The sequence below is a fragment of the Geotrypetes seraphini genome, chromosome 9 (genome assembly GCF_902459505.1).
Source record: "Geotrypetes seraphini chromosome 9, aGeoSer1.1, whole genome shotgun sequence".
In the NCBI taxonomy this organism is placed as follows: Eukaryota; Metazoa; Chordata; class Amphibia; order Gymnophiona; family Dermophiidae; genus Geotrypetes; species Geotrypetes seraphini.
Genome location: NC_047092.1, coordinates 67,946,332 through 67,965,205, shown reverse-complemented (window position 1 = coordinate 67,965,205; position 18,874 = coordinate 67,946,332). Strand labels below are relative to the sequence as shown.

At 46.9% G+C, this 18,874-nt stretch overlaps 1 protein-coding gene across 8 annotated transcripts in view; it reads right to left on the bottom strand.

Moving 5' to 3' along the window:
- The window catches only part of LOC117366956 (disintegrin and metalloproteinase domain-containing protein 15-like), a 32,328-nt gene extending 14,648 nt beyond the window's left edge, over nucleotides 1-17,680 (bottom strand). For 2 of the 8 annotated variants that reach the window (XM_033959046.1, XM_033959051.1), the window contains exons 1-11: nucleotides 17,456-17,676; nucleotides 15,573-15,651; nucleotides 14,479-14,555; nucleotides 14,200-14,377; nucleotides 12,910-12,975; nucleotides 9,133-9,204; nucleotides 8,824-8,993; nucleotides 7,426-7,510; nucleotides 7,068-7,216; nucleotides 6,184-6,361; nucleotides 6,008-6,100 (exon numbers count right to left, since the gene is read on the bottom strand). In XM_033959046.1, the coding sequence (XP_033814937.1) occupies nucleotides 6,008-6,100; nucleotides 6,184-6,361; nucleotides 7,068-7,216; nucleotides 7,426-7,510; nucleotides 8,824-8,993; nucleotides 9,133-9,204; nucleotides 12,910-12,975; nucleotides 14,200-14,377; nucleotides 14,479-14,555; nucleotides 15,573-15,651; nucleotides 17,456-17,607 (1,299 nt within the window). In that variant the 5' untranslated portion in view covers nucleotides 17,608-17,676. Of the gene's footprint in view, nucleotides 1-6,007; nucleotides 6,101-6,183; nucleotides 6,362-7,067; nucleotides 7,217-7,425; nucleotides 7,511-8,823; nucleotides 8,994-9,132; nucleotides 9,205-12,909; nucleotides 12,976-14,199; nucleotides 14,378-14,478; nucleotides 14,556-15,572; nucleotides 15,652-17,455 lie in introns of all 8 variants that reach the window. The other 6 variants (XM_033959052.1, XM_033959048.1, XM_033959050.1 and 3 more) reach the window with 6 other exon arrangements.
- Between the last annotated feature and the right edge of the window lie 1,194 nt (nucleotides 17,681-18,874).

Below are 18,874 nucleotides of genomic sequence, written 5' to 3'. Positions count from 1 at the left end.
AAATATAGCTTCAGTAACCATGTTTTATCCATTGTAAGAGCCACTGAGATAAGTAAAGTTGCCGGAATGGCTACTTCCCTGTCAGAGGATTCTAATAAAGCCGTCACATTCAAAGGCTCTTGATTTACTTCTTGTAAATTTTTCTCTTCTTTAATATCTTTAACAGGAAGATAATAAACCTGAGTGAAAGGTGGTATCGAAGATTCAGGAACTTCCAAAATTTCTGTTAGATAACGAATAATCATTTCCCTAGGAGTTACCGTTGTAATCTTTGGAAAATTAATTAATCTAAGATTATTTGATCTTGAGGAATTTTCAATTGATTCAAGTTTTCTTCTTAAACTTATGTTATCTTTAATTAGTGCCTCCTGCACTGCTTTATAAGAATCTATATTCTGTTGTTGATTTTCTATTTGCAATTTATTATCAGTGGAAGTTTTCTGTAGTTCTGAAATACTCTTATCATACATATTAAACCGTTCTTCTACTTGATTTAACTGAGACGCTAGAGTTTTAGGTATAGTGGCAACCAAGTCCCACAGGGCATCCAAAGTTACTTCCTGGGGTTTGTTTAACTGAGGAAATTGAAAATGTAGATGTGAATATAATTTCTTGTGCTCACCCACTGGCAAGTCTTCCACCAACTGTTCAGTCTGGATCATTCCCTCTCCCGCAGATGTCGAGGCCTCCAACTCCATACTCAGGTTCCCAGAAAAAAACTGGGAACCCGAATCTCCGTCCCCCGGACTGTTCTCCACTGCCTCTGAAGGAAGGAGCTCTCGAACTCCCGGAAGCTCCCCCTCCCTCGGGGAACTGGCTGTTCGGGGATGCGGGGGAGGAGCACGCATTTCAGGGCTAAAGGTGGTTTCAAGCCCCAAGGAGACCTGCTGCATGCCGTTCTCCTGCAGCGTCTCCAGCGGGGGGAGCCCTGAACGAGTTGACGATTCCTGCATGCGCCGGATAAGCTCCTCAATGTTGCCCGCCGTCGAAGTCTCGGAGCGCCGCGAGGCCGCAGCGGCGCTTCTCCCTCTTCGCTTGGGCATCTCAAAAATAGGTAATTATAAATTGCCTGCAGAAATATAAACCGCTTATGGGAGGTTATCGGGAGCAAACGCACAGGCTACCTATCCCGTCGCCATCTTGGATCGAGAAATTAGATTCTTACCTGCTAATTTACTTTCTTTTAGCTTCTCCAGACCAGTAGAGGTTATTCTTTACGAATGGGGTGTATATCCAATCATGACCAGCAGGTGGAGACTGAAAACAAAACTGTGAGATAGTACATAAGACATCCCCTTCTCTATTCTCATCAGGAGATGGGTACAGATCACTCGACACCTGCTGGAGACTGAAGAGACTGATGAGAATAGAGAAGGGGATATCTTATGTACTATCTCACAGTTTTGGTTTCAGTCTCCATCTGCTGGTCATGATTGGATATACACCCCATTCGTAAAGAATAACCTCTACTGGTCTGGAGAGTGCTAAAGAATATAAGTTTTTAAAATAAATAAAATCTCTGGGACTATCTGGAGAGCACCAGGATATTTAGTGCCCATGAAAAGCAAACTTGTATTTTTTAGCAAACTGTCCGTTCACAAAGTCCCTCTGTGTATTTTTTACTAGGCTCTTAATATTCACAACAAATCAAAGCAGTATACAACTTAATATAGGAAAAAAGTATAATTGGTACAGCGGGGAAGCAGAATTACCAGAGAGAAGGTGGGGGAGGGAAAGAAAGAAAGAAAGGAGCGGATACAGGAAATGGTGCCGTATTCAAATCCAAGCTAAAAGCCTACTTTTCAATGCCTAACGCCCACTCGCCATAAAATTACGCATGTCCATTCTATCATTCTCTGCAAGAAACTCCCCAACCCCTGTGTATGTCTTGCCTGTCTGTCCAAATGAGACTGTAAGCTCTTCTGAGCAGGGACTATCTGTTTCATGTTGCATGCACAGCGCTGCACACACTTTTCAGAATTTGTGCAATAAGCTCTTGATCGAACCTTGATCTGTGTATCCGTACACTTCTCCAACTCTGCCCAGCTTTGGAGAGGGTGAACAACCTCTCTTGACGTAGTAGAGAAAGACAGACTGTTCACCCTCTCCAAGGTGAAGAGAGCGAGAGGGCACGCGCTAAAGTTAGACGGGAAAAGATTCCGTACACACGTAAGGAAGTTCTTCTTCACTCAGAGAGTGGTAGAAACCTGGAACGCTCTTCCGGAGGCTGTTATAGGGGAAAACACCCTTCAGGGATTCAAGAAAAGGTTGGATAAGTTCCTGCTGGGCACGATGGACCCAGCAGCGGCAAATCTTATGTCCTTATCACTGTTCTTGTCCTTTGTGCTATTTCTGCTCTCCCTTTAGAGATAATTCTGTTAACCGTTAACCGCATCGAACTACCAGATGTATAGAGGTATATAAATAAAATGATCTATGTTATAGAACTGAGTTAAGGAGTTAAGATACAGAATTGTCGTGAAAGGGGTTTGTTTAGAAAATTACTTAAGACGTAATTATTTATACATGTCTTTCTCTAGAAATAATTTTCTTCTCTGGTAGAGCTGATGAACTACTCATGATCGTTATTACGCAAAGTTATGGTATCATTTGGCAGCCATGATTTTTAAGGTTTGTTTGTATGTTTATTTTATCCTGTTTTTTGTTTTAAAACTACGTGTGTAAATTATGTAAACCGTTTAATTGTAAACGGTATAGAAATTTTTAAAATAAATAGTCCGTTCAACTTTTGGCCAACGGAGACACCCAGCAACGCCTGGGAAGATACGTAGGCCTTTAAAAAAAGATCCAAAATCGCCTATTAAAATTTTTTTAGATCCGAGGGGTAGAGGCAAGACATTCCATGAAAAAAGTGCTCTGCATAAGAAAGGAAAGAGTCTCATCACCTCCAGATGAGAGCAAGGAAGAGGCAGGATTGCGAGGCGATGTCCAAACGATGAACGTAGGGCTCGAGTTGGTGTGGAAGGAGAGATCAGGAAGGAGAAGTAGGATGGGTTCAGCGTGTGAAGAACCTTGTGTGTTAAGGTCAAAATTTTTAATTGAATCCTGTAATTGACAGGCAGCAATGGTGGAGTGACACGATTGCATTGGTCATGCACGTATCAGAAGTTCATTGCCTCATCCGTACGCTAACATCCATGTACTGGCTACCCATCCTAAAAAGATGCATCTTTAAAGACTTAGTGCTAGCTTTCAAGACTTTCCACAAAATGACAACAATTACATAGCGTCAAAACTTCAAAATTACATCCCCAACCGATCACTGACATCCCAAACAGAAAAACGGCTGGTCCTGCCACCAGGCCGCTCTCACTCATGTCCGAGACAGCCCGAAGACGCTCATATTCTCATTATATACTCAGAATGTGGTACACCATCCCCCCATCCATTAGATCACAAGACAGTCTTTGGAACTTCAGAAAGTCCGTGACAACCTTCCTCTTTACAAACCCAGCTCCTTGAAGACCCACGTCTACACCCTGGACGGTTGGGATCCCAAAGACACCACCCAATATACCACACGGAATCTCGCTAAAACTCACACGCCACCGCAAATATAACCTGAATTACTACCACATTCTCTGACAACAAAGATGCACCCACCTGCAAAGAAGAGCTACTTCATGTCCTAGTCTATCGACACTGAAAATGCTGCAATTTCAACCACCCTGTGGCCACTAAGTCTGCATTTGTAAGTCTGCATGTTATGTCTAGACTGTAATTGCTGTAATCTAAACCCTTGTCCATGCTGTAAAGTCCACTGCCATTGGGTAGGATTCGCTTGAGTACATTCGTTCTATATAGGCGTTCGTTTGATATCTTTTATGCGGTTTGTCTCATACCTTAACCACCATGGACCCCCTGAGGAAGGCGTGTTATCCGAAACACGGACCGTGTCGGGTCCCTTGGTTGGTAATAAGGTTGTATATTTTACTGCATTTTCTCAATTAATAAACGACGCCTGCATCTTGTACATTATCTGCAGTTTGTTTGTTGTTCTTCGGTAAAGTCTATGTCTCACTAAAATTTGTCCTACCCATACTATGAATGTACTCCTGTAACCCGTTCTGGGCTCCTTTGGGAGGATGGCTAAATAAATAAATAAATGATTTGATAGTATGATTTATCTAAAATCCTTTTTGACACAAATCAAATCACTTAACCTGCATAATCTGAAGGCACAAACTGCAGTCCCCCAGCCTCTGCTGCTTTGAACTCGGGAGAGGGGGGGGGATGAAGGCCAGTTTCAGATGGGGTCAAAACGCTCATTTACCTGCACAGATCCTTTTCAAAAAATTCCCTGCAATATTTCTTAAGTTTAAACTCTGCTGAACTCTCACTAAGAAGATTTTAAGATTCTGGAAAAAGGACTCGGGCCTCCCCCTTCATTTCCAGGATGCAGAGAGACTTTTCAGGAAAGCCACAATAACGGAGTCGGTGTCCAAAGAGTGGTTCACTGGAATTAAAGGCTGCAGCCAGACAGCAACAAGGGATGGAGGACTGCGGGGTGACAGGGAAAAGATTTATTGGCAAAGCGGCAACAAACAAGGGAACAGATGCATGGAAGATGTGGCAGTTAAGTCCACATCACCCAGAGACCTTGGGCCGGGTGAGAACTCTCTCCCCTGACAGGATGGATTTCACGATAAGAAAAAGGGGTAAGTAACACATTAATGTGTCACTCCAAAGCACTTCAAGCCATGCTGGTTTGGACTGATTCAATAGGCAATATGGGTACAGCAAGGGCAAAGACTAGGGGTGCCTGACCCCCAAGAGCTGTTGTCCAAAAGAGGTCTCTTACTGAATAACACCCCCTCCCCACTTGTTACAAAGCCGTAGCGTAATTTTTAGTGCTCCGACTCTCATAGAATTTCTATACGTGTAGGAGCTGTGACCGCCGCGCTTGGCGCTAAAAACCGCACTATGCTTTTGTTAAAGGGGGTAAGTGAGCCATCACACATGGTGCTCACTGCAGGTAGCTTGTACCCTGCAGGCTGCAACGGTCTTAGCAGTGTCTGTGGGTCGTGCAAGGCATTTCTCTGAGGGCTTAGCTCTTTTATACAGCGAGAAATTCAACCCAGGGTCTTGCTGACTTATAGTGCATTGTATTAGCATTAACATTTTGTTGAAATAAATAGGCGTAGATTCTGGAATACTCAAAAACCTGGCCAAAGGTCTTTGCTAGGAAAGATCAGAACCCTGTGTGCTCCCACTCCTGCTATAGTTTCTCCTGGTTACCTGCTTTTAGAGAATGACCTGGGGGACATATTTGTCCCCACGGGAACTCATTTTCCTGTCCCGTCGAGTTCTTTTCTGGTCCCTGCCCCATTCCTGCAAGCTCCGTCCTCACCTGCACAAGCCTCAAACACTTTAAAATCATGTGGTTAAGGCACTGCTTACAGAAATGGGACAGGGACAAAACACGTGGTGACAGGACGTGGAAATTGAGTTTCTGTGGGGACGGGAACAAATTTGTCCCCGTGTCATTCTCTACATTGCACCACTCTAGAAAAGAAAATGTAGTAAAAGTGACCCAAGTAAAGGACAATGAAGCCATTGTGACATCACTGATGAGGTTGGCTCTTATTGGTGGAATGAGGCGTTATGATGTCACAATACCAGTTCTGGTTCTCAGAGGCTGAAACTTTTTAACTATTTATTCATTCAATTTTCTCTACTGTTCTCCCAAGTAGAGAATGACTGTGGGAACTCATTTTCCCATCCTGTCCCCAGTGAGTTCTTTTCCTGTCCCTGCCTCATTCCTGCAAGCTCCATCCTCATCCGCGCAAGCCTCAAACACTTTAAAACCATAAGTGTTTGAGGCTTGTGTGGTTAAGGCAGAGCTTACAGGAATGGGACAGGGACAAAACCCGCAGAGACAGTACAGGGAAATTGAGTTCCTGCGGGGACAGGGACAAATTTGTCCCCGTGTCATTCTCCACCTGCTTTCTCCTTGTACGATAGGCTGGCGAGGGCATAGTCTTACCTGGCACTTCTCACAGCAGATACCACTGGAGGAACACTTGGCCCCTGGGACAAGTTTGCAAGTAGTAGCATTGCAGCAGGGGTCCTTGCATACCTGCAGAGAGAACAAGAAGTGGAGTGAGGAGAGAGATGGGTATGACTCCCGACAGCCAGACGCCCTGCAGATGCAGCCCTTACCTCCATCAGCCCGCAGTCACACTCCTCCCCTACCTCCACAAAGAGGTTGCCACAGCGCTGGGCTCCAAAGATGCGCTGGGCTTCCGGCACGTTGAAGAGGCACATGCCTCCACCCTGACGCAGGCTGGTTTCTAAATCAGACCGGCTGCAGCTGCTGAAGCCTAGGCCAGGCAAGAACCTGAAAAAAAAGAGGAATCTAGGGTCAGCAGGACACAGGGTATATGTAATAAGAAAGAAAGACTAGGGGACACTTGATGAAACTGCAGGAAAATATTTTTAAAACCAATAGAAGGAAATATTTTTTTCACGGGTTGCCAGAAGTTGTAGTAAAAGCAGATAATTTGGTTTTAAGAAAGTTTAAGATAGTAGATAGTTTGGTTTTAAGAAAGGTTTAGACAAATTCCTGGAGGAAAAGTCCATAGTCTGCTTGCCCTGGATTGGTAGCATGGAATGTTGTTGCTCTTTGGGATTCCAGAACTCTGCTACTCTTTGGGGTTCTAGAATGTTGCTACTCTTTGAGGTTCTAGAATGTTGCTACTCTTTGGGGTTCTAGAATGTTGCTACTCTTTGGGGTTCTAGAATGTTGCTACTCTTTGAGGTTCTAGAATGTTGCTACTCTTTGGGTTTTGGCCAGGTACTAGCGATCTGGACTGGCCACCATGAGAACGGGCTACTGGGCTTGATGGACCTTTGGTCTGACCCAATAAGGCTATTCTTATGTTCTTATGATTTAAATCCCACCACGTTACTGAAATCCCAGAGCTCATATTCAGCCTGCCGGCTCCGCGTTCCATCCCCGTCCTTCTCCATCTGCTGCTGGAGGAGACTCAACATGGCCCATCCAAATCCTCCTTCCCCCCCACCTGACTAGGACCGAACCTTACCCTGTGGCTGGTTCCATGATGCAGCTTTTCACCTGAAGAAGGTTGGAGCAGTTACACTTCCTGTCCACAGTGTCATGGTTCATGCCTAGGTTGTGTCCCAGTTCGTGTGCAATAGTGGAGGCCACGCCCAGGGTGCTGACAGAGTGGTCCTGGAAACACAGAGGGCATTTCAGGGCAGAGAACGCCACGATGTCGCCAGAAGTGGGGAATAGGAGAGGAGAAGCAGAATGAGAGGCGGGAGAACAACAAACGGAATCAGACACACGAGAAGAGAGGGACAATAAGGCAGGGAGAGGGGATAGTTGGGAACAGGGGAGAGACGTGACAGGTAAAGGCGTAGACAAGGATCAATACTCACCATATTCACTCTGCCAGAGCGCTCAGGGGAACACATGGAAGCCTGGGTGGCCATACCAACTGCAGAGCCTTCAAAGTTCCCCCCTCTGTGCAAAAAAAACCACAAGGAACTGGAAGTGAGGCAAGAGAAACGCTGCTAGTTCAGACATCATCCTGCAGCTAGTAAGGTCCAGAGAACCTGAGAAGCAGGGAGGGACAGGAAGCAGTGGTGCAGGACAGAAGCTAGACACAAAGTGTTACGCACACACAGGGACCCCAGACACACACGTGCACGTTACAAACCAAGTCTACAAGTTCCCTTCTCAACACAGTGAGGCATGTTTCAGGATTGGGGGAGAACTCCAGTCCCCAGTCCCACATCCATTCACCTTATTGTGCACCAGGTCACCTGGGGTGGCCAAGTAAATGTTTTCCACACAGCAATCGGACACCTGAGATGCTGCAGCCACAAAAGTGGTTCAACCCGGTCCAGTCCTCAGCGAACACGAATGATCCCAATATCCCCAGTTACAGTAACCTTGGAAAATACTTTTTTTTCTCAGAAAGGGTAGTTTACGCTTCCAGCGGCATTCCCAGTGGAGGTGGTGGGAGACAAAACGAAAGCTTGGGACAGGAAGGGACAGTAGACGGCATGGGTAGGCCGGCTCGATAGGCCATGTGGTCTTTATCTGCCTTAATTGTTTCTCTGTTTATCCTCCCCATGTCTAGTATCCAGACTCAGAAGTAGTGAAAAATCCATCTTTTGTGCATTGAGACACGATTCAGCCTGTTCGTTTTGGAAAGCTCACGATCGGAGGTTACACCCTGAGGCAGCGTTATGCGAAACGCTGGCCATCTTTGGTGTTCCGACCGAGCTTACAAACAAAAGACAAGTTTTAAGTCACTTTATATTCTAAGGCAGGGGTAGGGAACTCCGGTCCTCAAGAGCCGTACTCCAGTCGGGTTTTCAGGATTTCCCCAATGAATATGCATTGAAAGCAGGGCATGCAAATAGATCTCATGCATATTCATTGGGGAAATCCTGAAAACCCAACTGGAATACGGCTCTCGAGGACCGGAGTTCCCTACCCCTGTTCTAAGGTGTGACTATTTGGCGACTTTTTGAGTCACTATAATTTTAAGAGAGGGTGACCATTTTGCCACTTAGATTTGCTATTTTATTTCACCATTGGTTACACAACATAGAGCCGAGGTTTTTACGCCGATCAGTTTCTCCGCCTGAACACCTTGGCCACAGCTGCGGCGCTGGGAGGGCTTTGTCTGAGGCTTTTCCTCCCTGTGGGGGCTTTTTTTTTTTTTTTTAGCTCACGCGGTAGTGTTTTTTTTTGTGTGTGCCTTCCACAAAATCCATGTGAAAGTGTTTATGATTTCTATCCTTCCTCCCCATGCCCCCACGTACATTACCAGCTGGGCGTTGTCATGTCTGATGTGCGGCAGGAGCTCGGCCTGCCGCCATGCCAAGAAGCGGTTCAGTGTGACGGAAGGGTTCTGATCCACAGTGATATGGTCCATCTTGTTCCAGATTTCCACCGCCACGAGAGCCACACGCACATTCAGTGGACGAAAAAACTGTAGGGGGAGAACAGACGGTCAGGAGGCAGAGGTATGAAGAGAGAGTGTGATGAAAAAGGGTACAAGTCAAATCTCAAAGGATCCCCGGAGTGCTAGCCCAATGTACGCACAGGCAAATCTGCAGCTGCCCACTTACCAAATCCACCTGATTGGCGATTTCCAGCATCCGTATCTGCAAACGCCTGATGTCCCCATGATAGTATTCGTACTGTCAAAGGGAAGAGAAGCAAAGTCACAACAGAGGGCCAGGTGTAGAGACCACCACCTCACACAGTGATGCAGCAAACATGTAAATTTCACAGCTTCAGAGACCCCCCCTCCCACCCCTGCATCACCCAATAACATGCAATATACCGAAAGGCCTTTTTTTTATCAGGCACCTATAATTTGGAATAAGGTTTCTTTTTTTTTTTTTTTTATAAGATCCGAAGGTAATTACATGACTTTTAGGAGATTATTAAAAACACATTTATTTAAGAACTTTTTAGGTGCTTTTTGTAGACAAATTATTCCTATTATGATTGTTTAACTGGGTTTGATCCTAGTCATCGTCTTTCTTTCTGATTCACTCTTTGGGGTAGTGGCAGAATATAAATAATGAAATGGAATATGTGGAGGAGGAGCTAAAGGTCAGTGCAGACCAGTGGTTCCCAAACCTGTCCTGGGGGACCCCCAGCCAGTCAGGTTTTCAAGATATCCCTAATGAATATGCATGAGAGAGATTTGCATACCTGTCACTTCCATTATATGCAAATCTCTCTCATGCATATTCATTAGGGATATCTTGAAAACCTGACTGGCTGGGGGTACCCCAGGACAGGTTTGGGAACCACTGGTGCAGACAGTGGCGTAGTGAGGGAGAAGCAGGGAGGCGGACCGCCCCGGGGCAAGTCACCCAACCCTCCTTTGCCCTAGCTTATGAGCCCATTAGGGACAGACACAGTACCTCCATAATGTGTACACTGCTGTGTACATCTAGTAGCACTAAGGCAGGGGTAGGGAACCCCAGTCCTCGAGAGCCGTATTCCAGTCGGGTTTTCAGGATTTCCCCAATGAATGTGCATTGAAAGCAGTGCATGCATATTCATTGGGGAAATCCTGAAAACCCGACTGGAATACGGCTCTCGAGGACCGGAGTTTCCTACCCCTGCACTAAGGTAATGATTATTAATAAAACACAATTCATATAGGGGTGGGGGGTTGGGGGATGTCTGGATCTCTCCTTTGATTTGTCGCCTTGTGGGGCACTTGGCGATGCCATTTTTGCTTCCTAGGGCCTACTCCGAGGATTAAAAAGAGTACAAGTCCCGGATGGCCTCACTGGAGGGATCTTTGCAGCAGTCTGCTTTGGTTTGATGCTTGTTCGGTTGGGGGCGGTTTGGGGAAAAGGGGGAAGAGATCAGTGGGATTTTTTTTCTTCTGGCTTTCTTTATTGGAAAAGTGTATTCGACGACCACAAGCTCCGGATATTCCATGTTTCTTATCTTATTTTTCTTGTATTTGCAATTGATCGCTTTGATATCTTGTCCTCACATAACCTCAAAAATCCTGGCAGGGCATTCCATTTCAGAGGACCCGCCACAGAAATGGCCGCTGCTCGCATCTTCTTGTAACGGGTTTCACCAAGCGCCTCTATCGAACGCTTCACGGCAGATTCAGATCTTAACATTCTAGATCAGGGGTGTCAAAAAGTCCCTCCTCGAGGGCTGCAATCCAGTCGGGTTTTCAGGATTTCCCCAATGAATATGCACGAGATCTATTAGCATACTATGAAAGCAGTGCATGCAAACAGATCTCATGCATAGTCATTGGGGAAATCCTGAAAACCCGACTGGATTCCGTCCCTCGAGGACCGGAGTTGCCCATATCTGCCATAGACTGTAGATCGGGGTGTCAAAGTCCCTCCTCTAGGGCCGCAATCCAGTCGGGTTGTCAGGATTTCCCCAATGAATATTTATGAGATCTATTAACATACAATGAAAGCAGTGCATGCAAATAGATCTCATGCACAGTCATTGGGGAAATCCTGAAAACCCGACTGCATTCCGGCCCTCGAGGACCGGAGTTGCCCATGTCTGCCATAGATTGTAGATTAGGGGTGTCCAAAGTCCTTCTTCGAGGGCCGCAATCCAGTCGGGTTTTCAGGATTTCCCCAATGAATATGCACGAGATCTATTAGCATACTATGAAAGCAGTGCATGCAAACAGATCTCATGCATAGTCATTGGGGAAATCCTGAAAACCCGACTGGATTCCGTCCCTCGAGGACCGGAGTTGCCCATATCTGCCATAGACTGTAGATCGGGGTGTCAAAGTCCCTCCTCTAGGGCCGCAATCCAGTCGGGTTGTCAGGATTTCCCCAATGAATATTTATGAGATCTATTAACATACAATGAAAGCAGTGCATGCAAATAGATCTCATGCACAGTCATTGGGGAAATCCTGAAAACCCGACTGCATTCCGGCCCTCGAGGACCGGAGTTGCCCATGTCTGCCATAGATTGTAGATTAGGGGTGTCCAAAGTCCTTCTTCGAGGGCCGCAATCCAGTCGGGTTTTCAGGATTTCCCCAATGAATATGCACGAGATCTATTAGCATACTATGAAAGCAGTGCATGCAAACAGATCTCGTGCATAGTCATTGGGGAAATCCTGAAAACCCGACTGGATTCCGGGCCCTCGAGGACCGGAGTTGCCCATGTCTGCCATAGACTGTAGATTGGGGTGTCAAAGTCCCTCCTCGAGGGTCGCAATCCAGTCGGGTTGTCAAGATTTCCCCAATGAATATTCATGAGATTTATTAACATACAATGAAAGCAGTGCATGCAAATAGATCTCATGCATAGTCATTAGGGAAATCCTGAAAACCCGACTGGATTCCGGCCCTCGAGGACCGGAGCTGCCCACCCCTGTTCTAGATGGTATATTATGTTTCAATGCTTGCTTTAAATACCACGGTGCTACCTCATAGATCGCTTGGTGAATAACCATTAAAATTTTGTATTCAGTTCTACCTGGAATTGGCGACCAGTGGAGACTCTTCATTACCGCCGTAACATGCTCATTCCATGCCACCCCTTTAATCATTCTCGCCGCAGCATTTTGCACCACTTTGACTGCCTTGATTTTATTTTTCGCGCTATCTAACAACAGGGAATAGCAATAATCCAATCTGGATAGCACCAAGCTCTGTGCCACAGTTCAGAAATCAAACCCAGACATCATATTTCTTACTCTTGACAATAATCGTAATAATCAACTCAACTCTTTGCTAGGCTGGTATCTTAATGCCTTCTGCTTCCTTTTTTCAATCAAGTTCCTTATAGTCAACTTGATGTATTTGATCTGTTCTATGTATTACTTATTTCCCTGCTGTGCTGGCATTTTCTGCATTATACTGTAAATGCTTTCTGTCTTTAACTCCATTATTCTAATTTCTATTTTATCTGTATCCCGTGTATTAGCTCACCTTGTTGTGAACCGCCTAGAACTTTTTCGGTATGGCGGTATATAAGAATAATATTATTATTATTATTATTAACTGGAAGATGCTCCTCCTTTGACCACTTGCATCCACAATCACTCCTTGCCTCTTGATATGTGGTGCCATGGTACAAACCACCTCACCTATATCGTCAATGCCTTCATTGTTATGCATTTCTTGGTTGTCACCAATAAAAAGTTACAGTTAAAACACAATGCGTACATAGATTAGCATACCACACATACAGAGAATACAACACGCATGTCAGCGGTGCACAGTATATAAAGCATGGCCCATATATATATATATATATATATATATAAAATATATATATATAAAAGTATATATAAACTTCAGCCCAGAGTTCAGCCCACTCGAGTCATACAGCAAGGCGTGCAGGAGCGTGACACGCTGTCCACCGTCTTCTCACCTCTTTCTTGTCGGTAACTATCGCCAGCTCTATATATTTCACCTCGCCCACGAGATCCCTCTTCCTCTACAAGAGACAAAAGGGGGCTAAGTGAAAAGACACAGGCTACAGACATGCCTTCTCCCTTCCGCCCCCTCCCCTCCTCAACAGACAGGCACAGTAGCATTTCGTGGACCATAAGCCAGGTGCTGCAGGGGCCACTGACCCCCCCCACACACACATACACAGTTCCACATACGGTTTCTCGGTGACCTCAAGCATTTTAAGGTGTACACCACAGGAAATCACCAGCTGAGATGGAAACCGGTGGCTTACTAGAGCTCCTCGGCCTTGGAACTCGGTAGCAGAGTTCTTTGGTCTCCTGGATCGGTTCTCAAATTCTAGGACCGGAAAAGGGGATATGGAATTGAGAGAGATTCAGCTGGGAGAGATGGGACTAGAGAGTTGCGCGGGGACAGAAATCCCACCTATCCCCGCCCGTCCCTGCCAGGATCCTCTCCGTCCCCACCCGTCCCCGCCAGGATCCTTTCCGTCCCCACCCGTCCCCGCCAGGATCCTTTCCGTCCCCACCCGTCCCCGTCAGGATCCTCTCCGTCCCCACCCGATCCCGCAAGGATCCTTTCCGTCCCCACCCGTCCCCGCCAGGATCCTCTCCGTCCCCACCCGTCCCCGCCAGGATCCTTTCCGTCCCCACCCATCCCCGTCAGGATCCTCTCCGTCCCCACCCGATCCCGCAAGGATCCTCTCCGTCCCCACCTGTCCCTGCCAGGATCCTCTCCGTCCCCACCCATCCCCGCAAGGAATTACCTCCATCCCCGCCCGTCCCCATAAAAAGCAGCAATTACTTCTGACTGGATCATCAATTCCACAGTTTCTCTTGTGTTTGCGCTGCTGTTTTCTTTGTGGAATCTCTTTGGTGGAACCCTTTTTTTGTTTTCTGTTCAGGTAATTAACTTATAAACCCCCTCCTTTCACTAAGGCTGACGTGTCCATTATATTATATGGACGAACCCTGCTTCCAAAGCCTTCCATCCCCGTAGGAGTCCCGTTGGCCAGAGGGGGGTCCCCGTGGGAGTCCCGTGGGTTAGGAGGGGATTCCTGCGGGACTCCCGCGGGACCCGCGGGACTCCCGCGATCCCCGTTCCCGTGCAGACCTCTAGATGGGACCTGAGCAGAAGCCTCACAAGCAGCTGGATCATTTCTAAGACCATCTTTCAAGACACGGCAGGTGAGACCGAGCTGCACTGTCTCTCATAGAAGGATCTAAGCCATGCTAAGTCCTTTCCCTACCCTGTGCAGACGAGAGGAATCTTCCCCTGAAGGATGCACTGGCGTCCACTGGGTCAGGCCACATTTCGTGTCTGGGAAAGCCGTATCCTGGATCTCGAAGAAGAAATGTCTCGGGTCACCAGGTCCACTCACGGGCTGAACGCCATAGCTTCTGTTTCCAGACACAGCAAGGTGCCCCCTGGAATAAAAAAAAAAAAAGAGGGCCAAGAGGAGCTTGAGCCATTTGGCACAGGAGGCGAGAACCCTAGGGACTCGCTCCCGAAGTTTCCTATCCGATACCTGAGTCCACCGCACGCGCTTGCACTGATCCAGGAGCCCAGGTGGCCCTTCACCTGGCCATGATAATAACAATTCACCTGAAACAGAAAATGAGAAGGCTAGGTCAAAGGGAATCTCACACTACCTGGGCCCTGACTAGTCCTGCCTGGCTGAAACGAGGCTCACGCTGCCGCTGGCGCTTTCAGTATGAACAGGCCTCTGGTCCTCAATAAACTGGCTAGTCTATAAGGTCTACATGCCTCTAAAATAAAAGGGTGAGAGCTAGAGAATGACATGGGGACAAATTCTGTCCCTGGCCCCGCAGGAACTTCATTTCCCCATCCCCGCTAGTTTTGTTGCTGCCCCTGCCCCATTCCTGAAAGCTCTGCCTTAACCACACAAGCCTCAAACACTTATGATTTTAAAGGGTTTGAGGCTTGTGCATTTGAGGATGGAGCTTAGGCATTGGTGGAATGAGGCATTATGACGTCACAATCTGAGCTCTAGAATGTTGCTACTTAGGGTTTTAAAGGGTTTGAGGCTTGTGCATTTGAGGATGGAGCTTAGGCATTGGTGGAATGAGGCATTATGATGTCACAATCTGAGCTCTAGAATGTTGCTACTTAGGGTTTTAAAGGGTTTGAGGCTTGTGCAGATGAGGAAGGAGCTTAGGCATTGGTGGAATGAGGCATTATGACATCACAGGCTGAGCTCTAGAATGTTGCTACTTAGGATTCGAAAGGGTTTGAGGCTTGTGCAGATGAGGATGGAGCTTAGGCATTGGTGGAATGAGGCATTATGACGTCACAATCTGAGCTCTAGAATGTTGCTACTTAGGATTCGAAAGGGTTTGAGGCTTGTGCAGATGAGGAAGGAGCTTAGGCATTGGTGGAATGAGGCATTATGACATCACAAGCTGAGCTCTAGAATGTTGCTACTTAGGATTTTAAAGTGTTGGAGGCTTGTGCAGATGAGGACGGAGCTTACAGGAACGGGGCAAGGACAGGAAAAGAACTTGCTGGGACGGGAAAATAAGTTTCCGCGGGGGACAGGGAAAAATTGTCCCCGTGTCATTCTCTAGTGAGAGCCAAGGATCCTGCGGGAATAACCTGTACCTGTCCTGTGCCATCTTCCGACACCCGTGTTCCATTGGGCAGGTAAAACACCAGCGTGTGCGTACCGCTCAGCAGCACCCTAGAAAGGGAAGAGAACACGAAAGAAAAGATGATTCTAGATCTCCCTCAGTCCGACTGGACCATCCTGCTCTCTCTCACCACCAGCGAGACAAAGTTCCTGCTTCCAGCCCAGGTATTTCCGACAATGGAGGTTACACTGACAGCCTGGAATCAGCCTAGGCCAGGGGTAGGCAATTCCGGTTCTGGAGAGCCGGAGCCAGGTCAGGTTTTCAGGATATCCACAATAAATATGCATGAGATAGATTTGCATCTCGAGGGGGCAGTGCATGCAAATCCATCTCATACATATTCATGGTGGAGATCCTGAAAACCTGACCTGGCTCCGGCTCTCGAGGACCGAAATTGCCTACCCCTGATCTAAGCTGATCTTCCATTTGTGTCTGGCTTATACCTATTCAGGCTCTAGGCCAGGGGTAGGCAATTCCGGTCCTGGAGAGCCGGAGCCAGGTCAGGTTTTCAGGATATCCACAATAAATATGCATGAGATGGATTTGCATCTCGAGGGGGCAATGCATGCAAATCCATCTCGTACATATTCATGGTGGAGATCCCGAAAACCTGACCTGGCTCCGGCTCTCGTGGACCGGAATTGCCTACTCCTGACCTAGTGCAAGCACCAGCAGGGCTGAGAACTACTTCTCCCAGTGTCACTCCTCATCCCCTAGGCTACGTTCTCCGTTATTTAATCTGAACCCCTTGTCTTAATTTAAATGCAACATGTATAAGGGGGGGGGAGGGGGATTTAGATTTAAGTAATATCTTTCTCAGTAGGTCATGGAGAATTATATTCATGTGCAGGCGATATTTTCCTGCCCTTGGCATGCTTACAATTTAAATTCGTAACCGAGGCAATGGAGGGTAAAGCGACTTACCCAAGTTGACAATGCACCCATGGTGGGATTTGAACCCGGATCGTTTCAAACATTGGGCTAGAACGCCACTCCAGTACAGCAGCATGGATGCACCATTTAAAAGGGGTCTGTGCGATATTTGCCCCCCAATGGCAAAGGGCTGCCCCTGCTCCCCCATCGCTAAGACCCTCTGCATCATAACCTACAGAGCTATTCCCTCTTTCCTATCACAAAGGCCCCAAGTTATCCCAGGCTACAAAACCGACCCCTCCATCACCAAGACCCCTGGGTAATCACATTCTATAGGGCTCCCCCCCCCCCCCCAGCACATCACAAAGATCCTCGGGTATCACAACCCGCAAGGTTACCCTCTCCTCAGTCTTTACAGTCACTTGGGAGTCCTAGCTTGCAGAGCCGACACTGGGTCCCATATCCTGCCAGGCTGCCCCTCACCCACTCTCCCAGATCCCTCGGTATCTCAGAGTTTCCCTCTGCATCATTTGGACAAATGTTCCTCTGCTTTTAACCCCAAAACAATAGCAAAGCCAGATCGCCACAGCCCCTCCCAAAATACTTCTTGGCCTTCTTCTGTTTCCAGATTTAACTTTTCACGGGCTCTGGTCCAGCTCCGTGGAAGCTGTGATTTGAAAGTTTTAACGTATACAATACCACTGAGAATTCCTTCCCTTATCTGCTTCCTGTCCCACCTCATGGTGGCAAGCATTCAGAGAAAATTCAGTGAGTAATCACAACTCTTCCTGGCTCCCCCCCATAGGCATTTCAATAAACCCACCTTTCCCATTCTCCTCAGCGCACCCCAAAGTCCTTCAAACCTTTCCCATTTCCCTTCCTGAAAGGCCCAGCTCCCCTTTAATGTGTTCCCCAAATCTCCTCTTCACTCACAAGCGCTGTGAACCCCCCACTAACCCCAATCTCCTATCTCGCACTTACTCATTTTGCTGAAGCTCCAAGAAAAGCGGACCCCCCTCTGTCTCCAGAAGCACCTGAAGGTGGCTGGGAGGTCCCTCCTGCAGATAAAAAGATTGTAGTGTCAGAGGAGACAGCCAGAGGGCCACTGACCTGTCCCTACCTGCCCAGGCCATGCCAAACCCCCAGGCCCAGATGCGCAATGAAAACCCGCTTCTGTTTTTCTCGTCTGCCACACAGTAAGGGCACATGGGAGAGTCAGCAGCTCCTGAGGGCCCAGGAGGGCGTGCTAAGCAAAACAGCACACTGCCCGACCCTCTGCCTGTGTGAGAGAGAAAGCAGAAGAGGGAGGGCGACCCTTGGCAGGAAAGGCAGGAAGCCCAGGGTTTGGATTCAGGATATGCCCCAGTGCTAAAACTAACAACCAATTCCTCTGGAGGCGTTGGCTCGCTATGTCATTAGCTTACGAGCGTGGAACAGTTCCGGCTTCTCAAAGCTCGCTTTATCAGGAGCACTCTCTCCCCACTTCGACTACGGGGCTCCCCTCAACACAGCCCCTTTCCAATGCTCTCAAACACCTCCACGATGATCCCTCCAAACTCAGGATTCCTGGAAGGAAAAGTATTATCTTTTCTATAGCACTGGAGGAGAGCGTGGTATAGTGGTCAGAGCTAAAACAATAACGATAATAAAATTATATAAATAATTTGTGAAGTGCTCAGACCTGATAACCCGTTTAGTAGTGATGTCACCACAATGAGGTTAACTAGGGGACCATCATTGCATTCACTTGTCCCCTGAACGAAGATAAGTACCACCATTAGTTAAGCAAAAAGTATTCAATCTTCAGGGATGGCAGGGGACAAGTGAATGCAATGATGGTCCCCTAGTTAACCTCATTGTGGTGACATCACTACTAAACGGGTTATCAGGTCTGAGCACTTCACAAATTATTTATATAATTTTATTATCGTTATTGTTTTTTTGCATTCACAAGTAGTTTGTATTCTAAATGATCTATAGCTGTGAAAAATTGAAAAATAATCCCTGTTAGCCACAGATTACTAAGTAACTTATCTCTCTATTGAGTAATTAATCTAGTACAACAGAGAGTAATGGCTGCTCTCAGTAGAACTTCAAAGTCTGGACTGTCGGAAGAGCGTATCTCTTCACTGATGGGTAGTGCACGCTTGTTTGAAGACGGAATAATGGATCAAACTATCACATGGGAGGATATCAAATTTACTCATAAAGCATTGATTAGATCACAATTGCATTCAGCTGCATTGGTTGAATACTGTCATTACATGAGAGTTCCTAGAGGGTTACGCCTGTATAAAGAACCCAGGTTCCAAGAGAACCCAGAATTTATAAAAAACTGGAATGACACTCTAACACGATGCTCAATCGACCTTATGCTCTTAACTATTGATGCACTAGTAC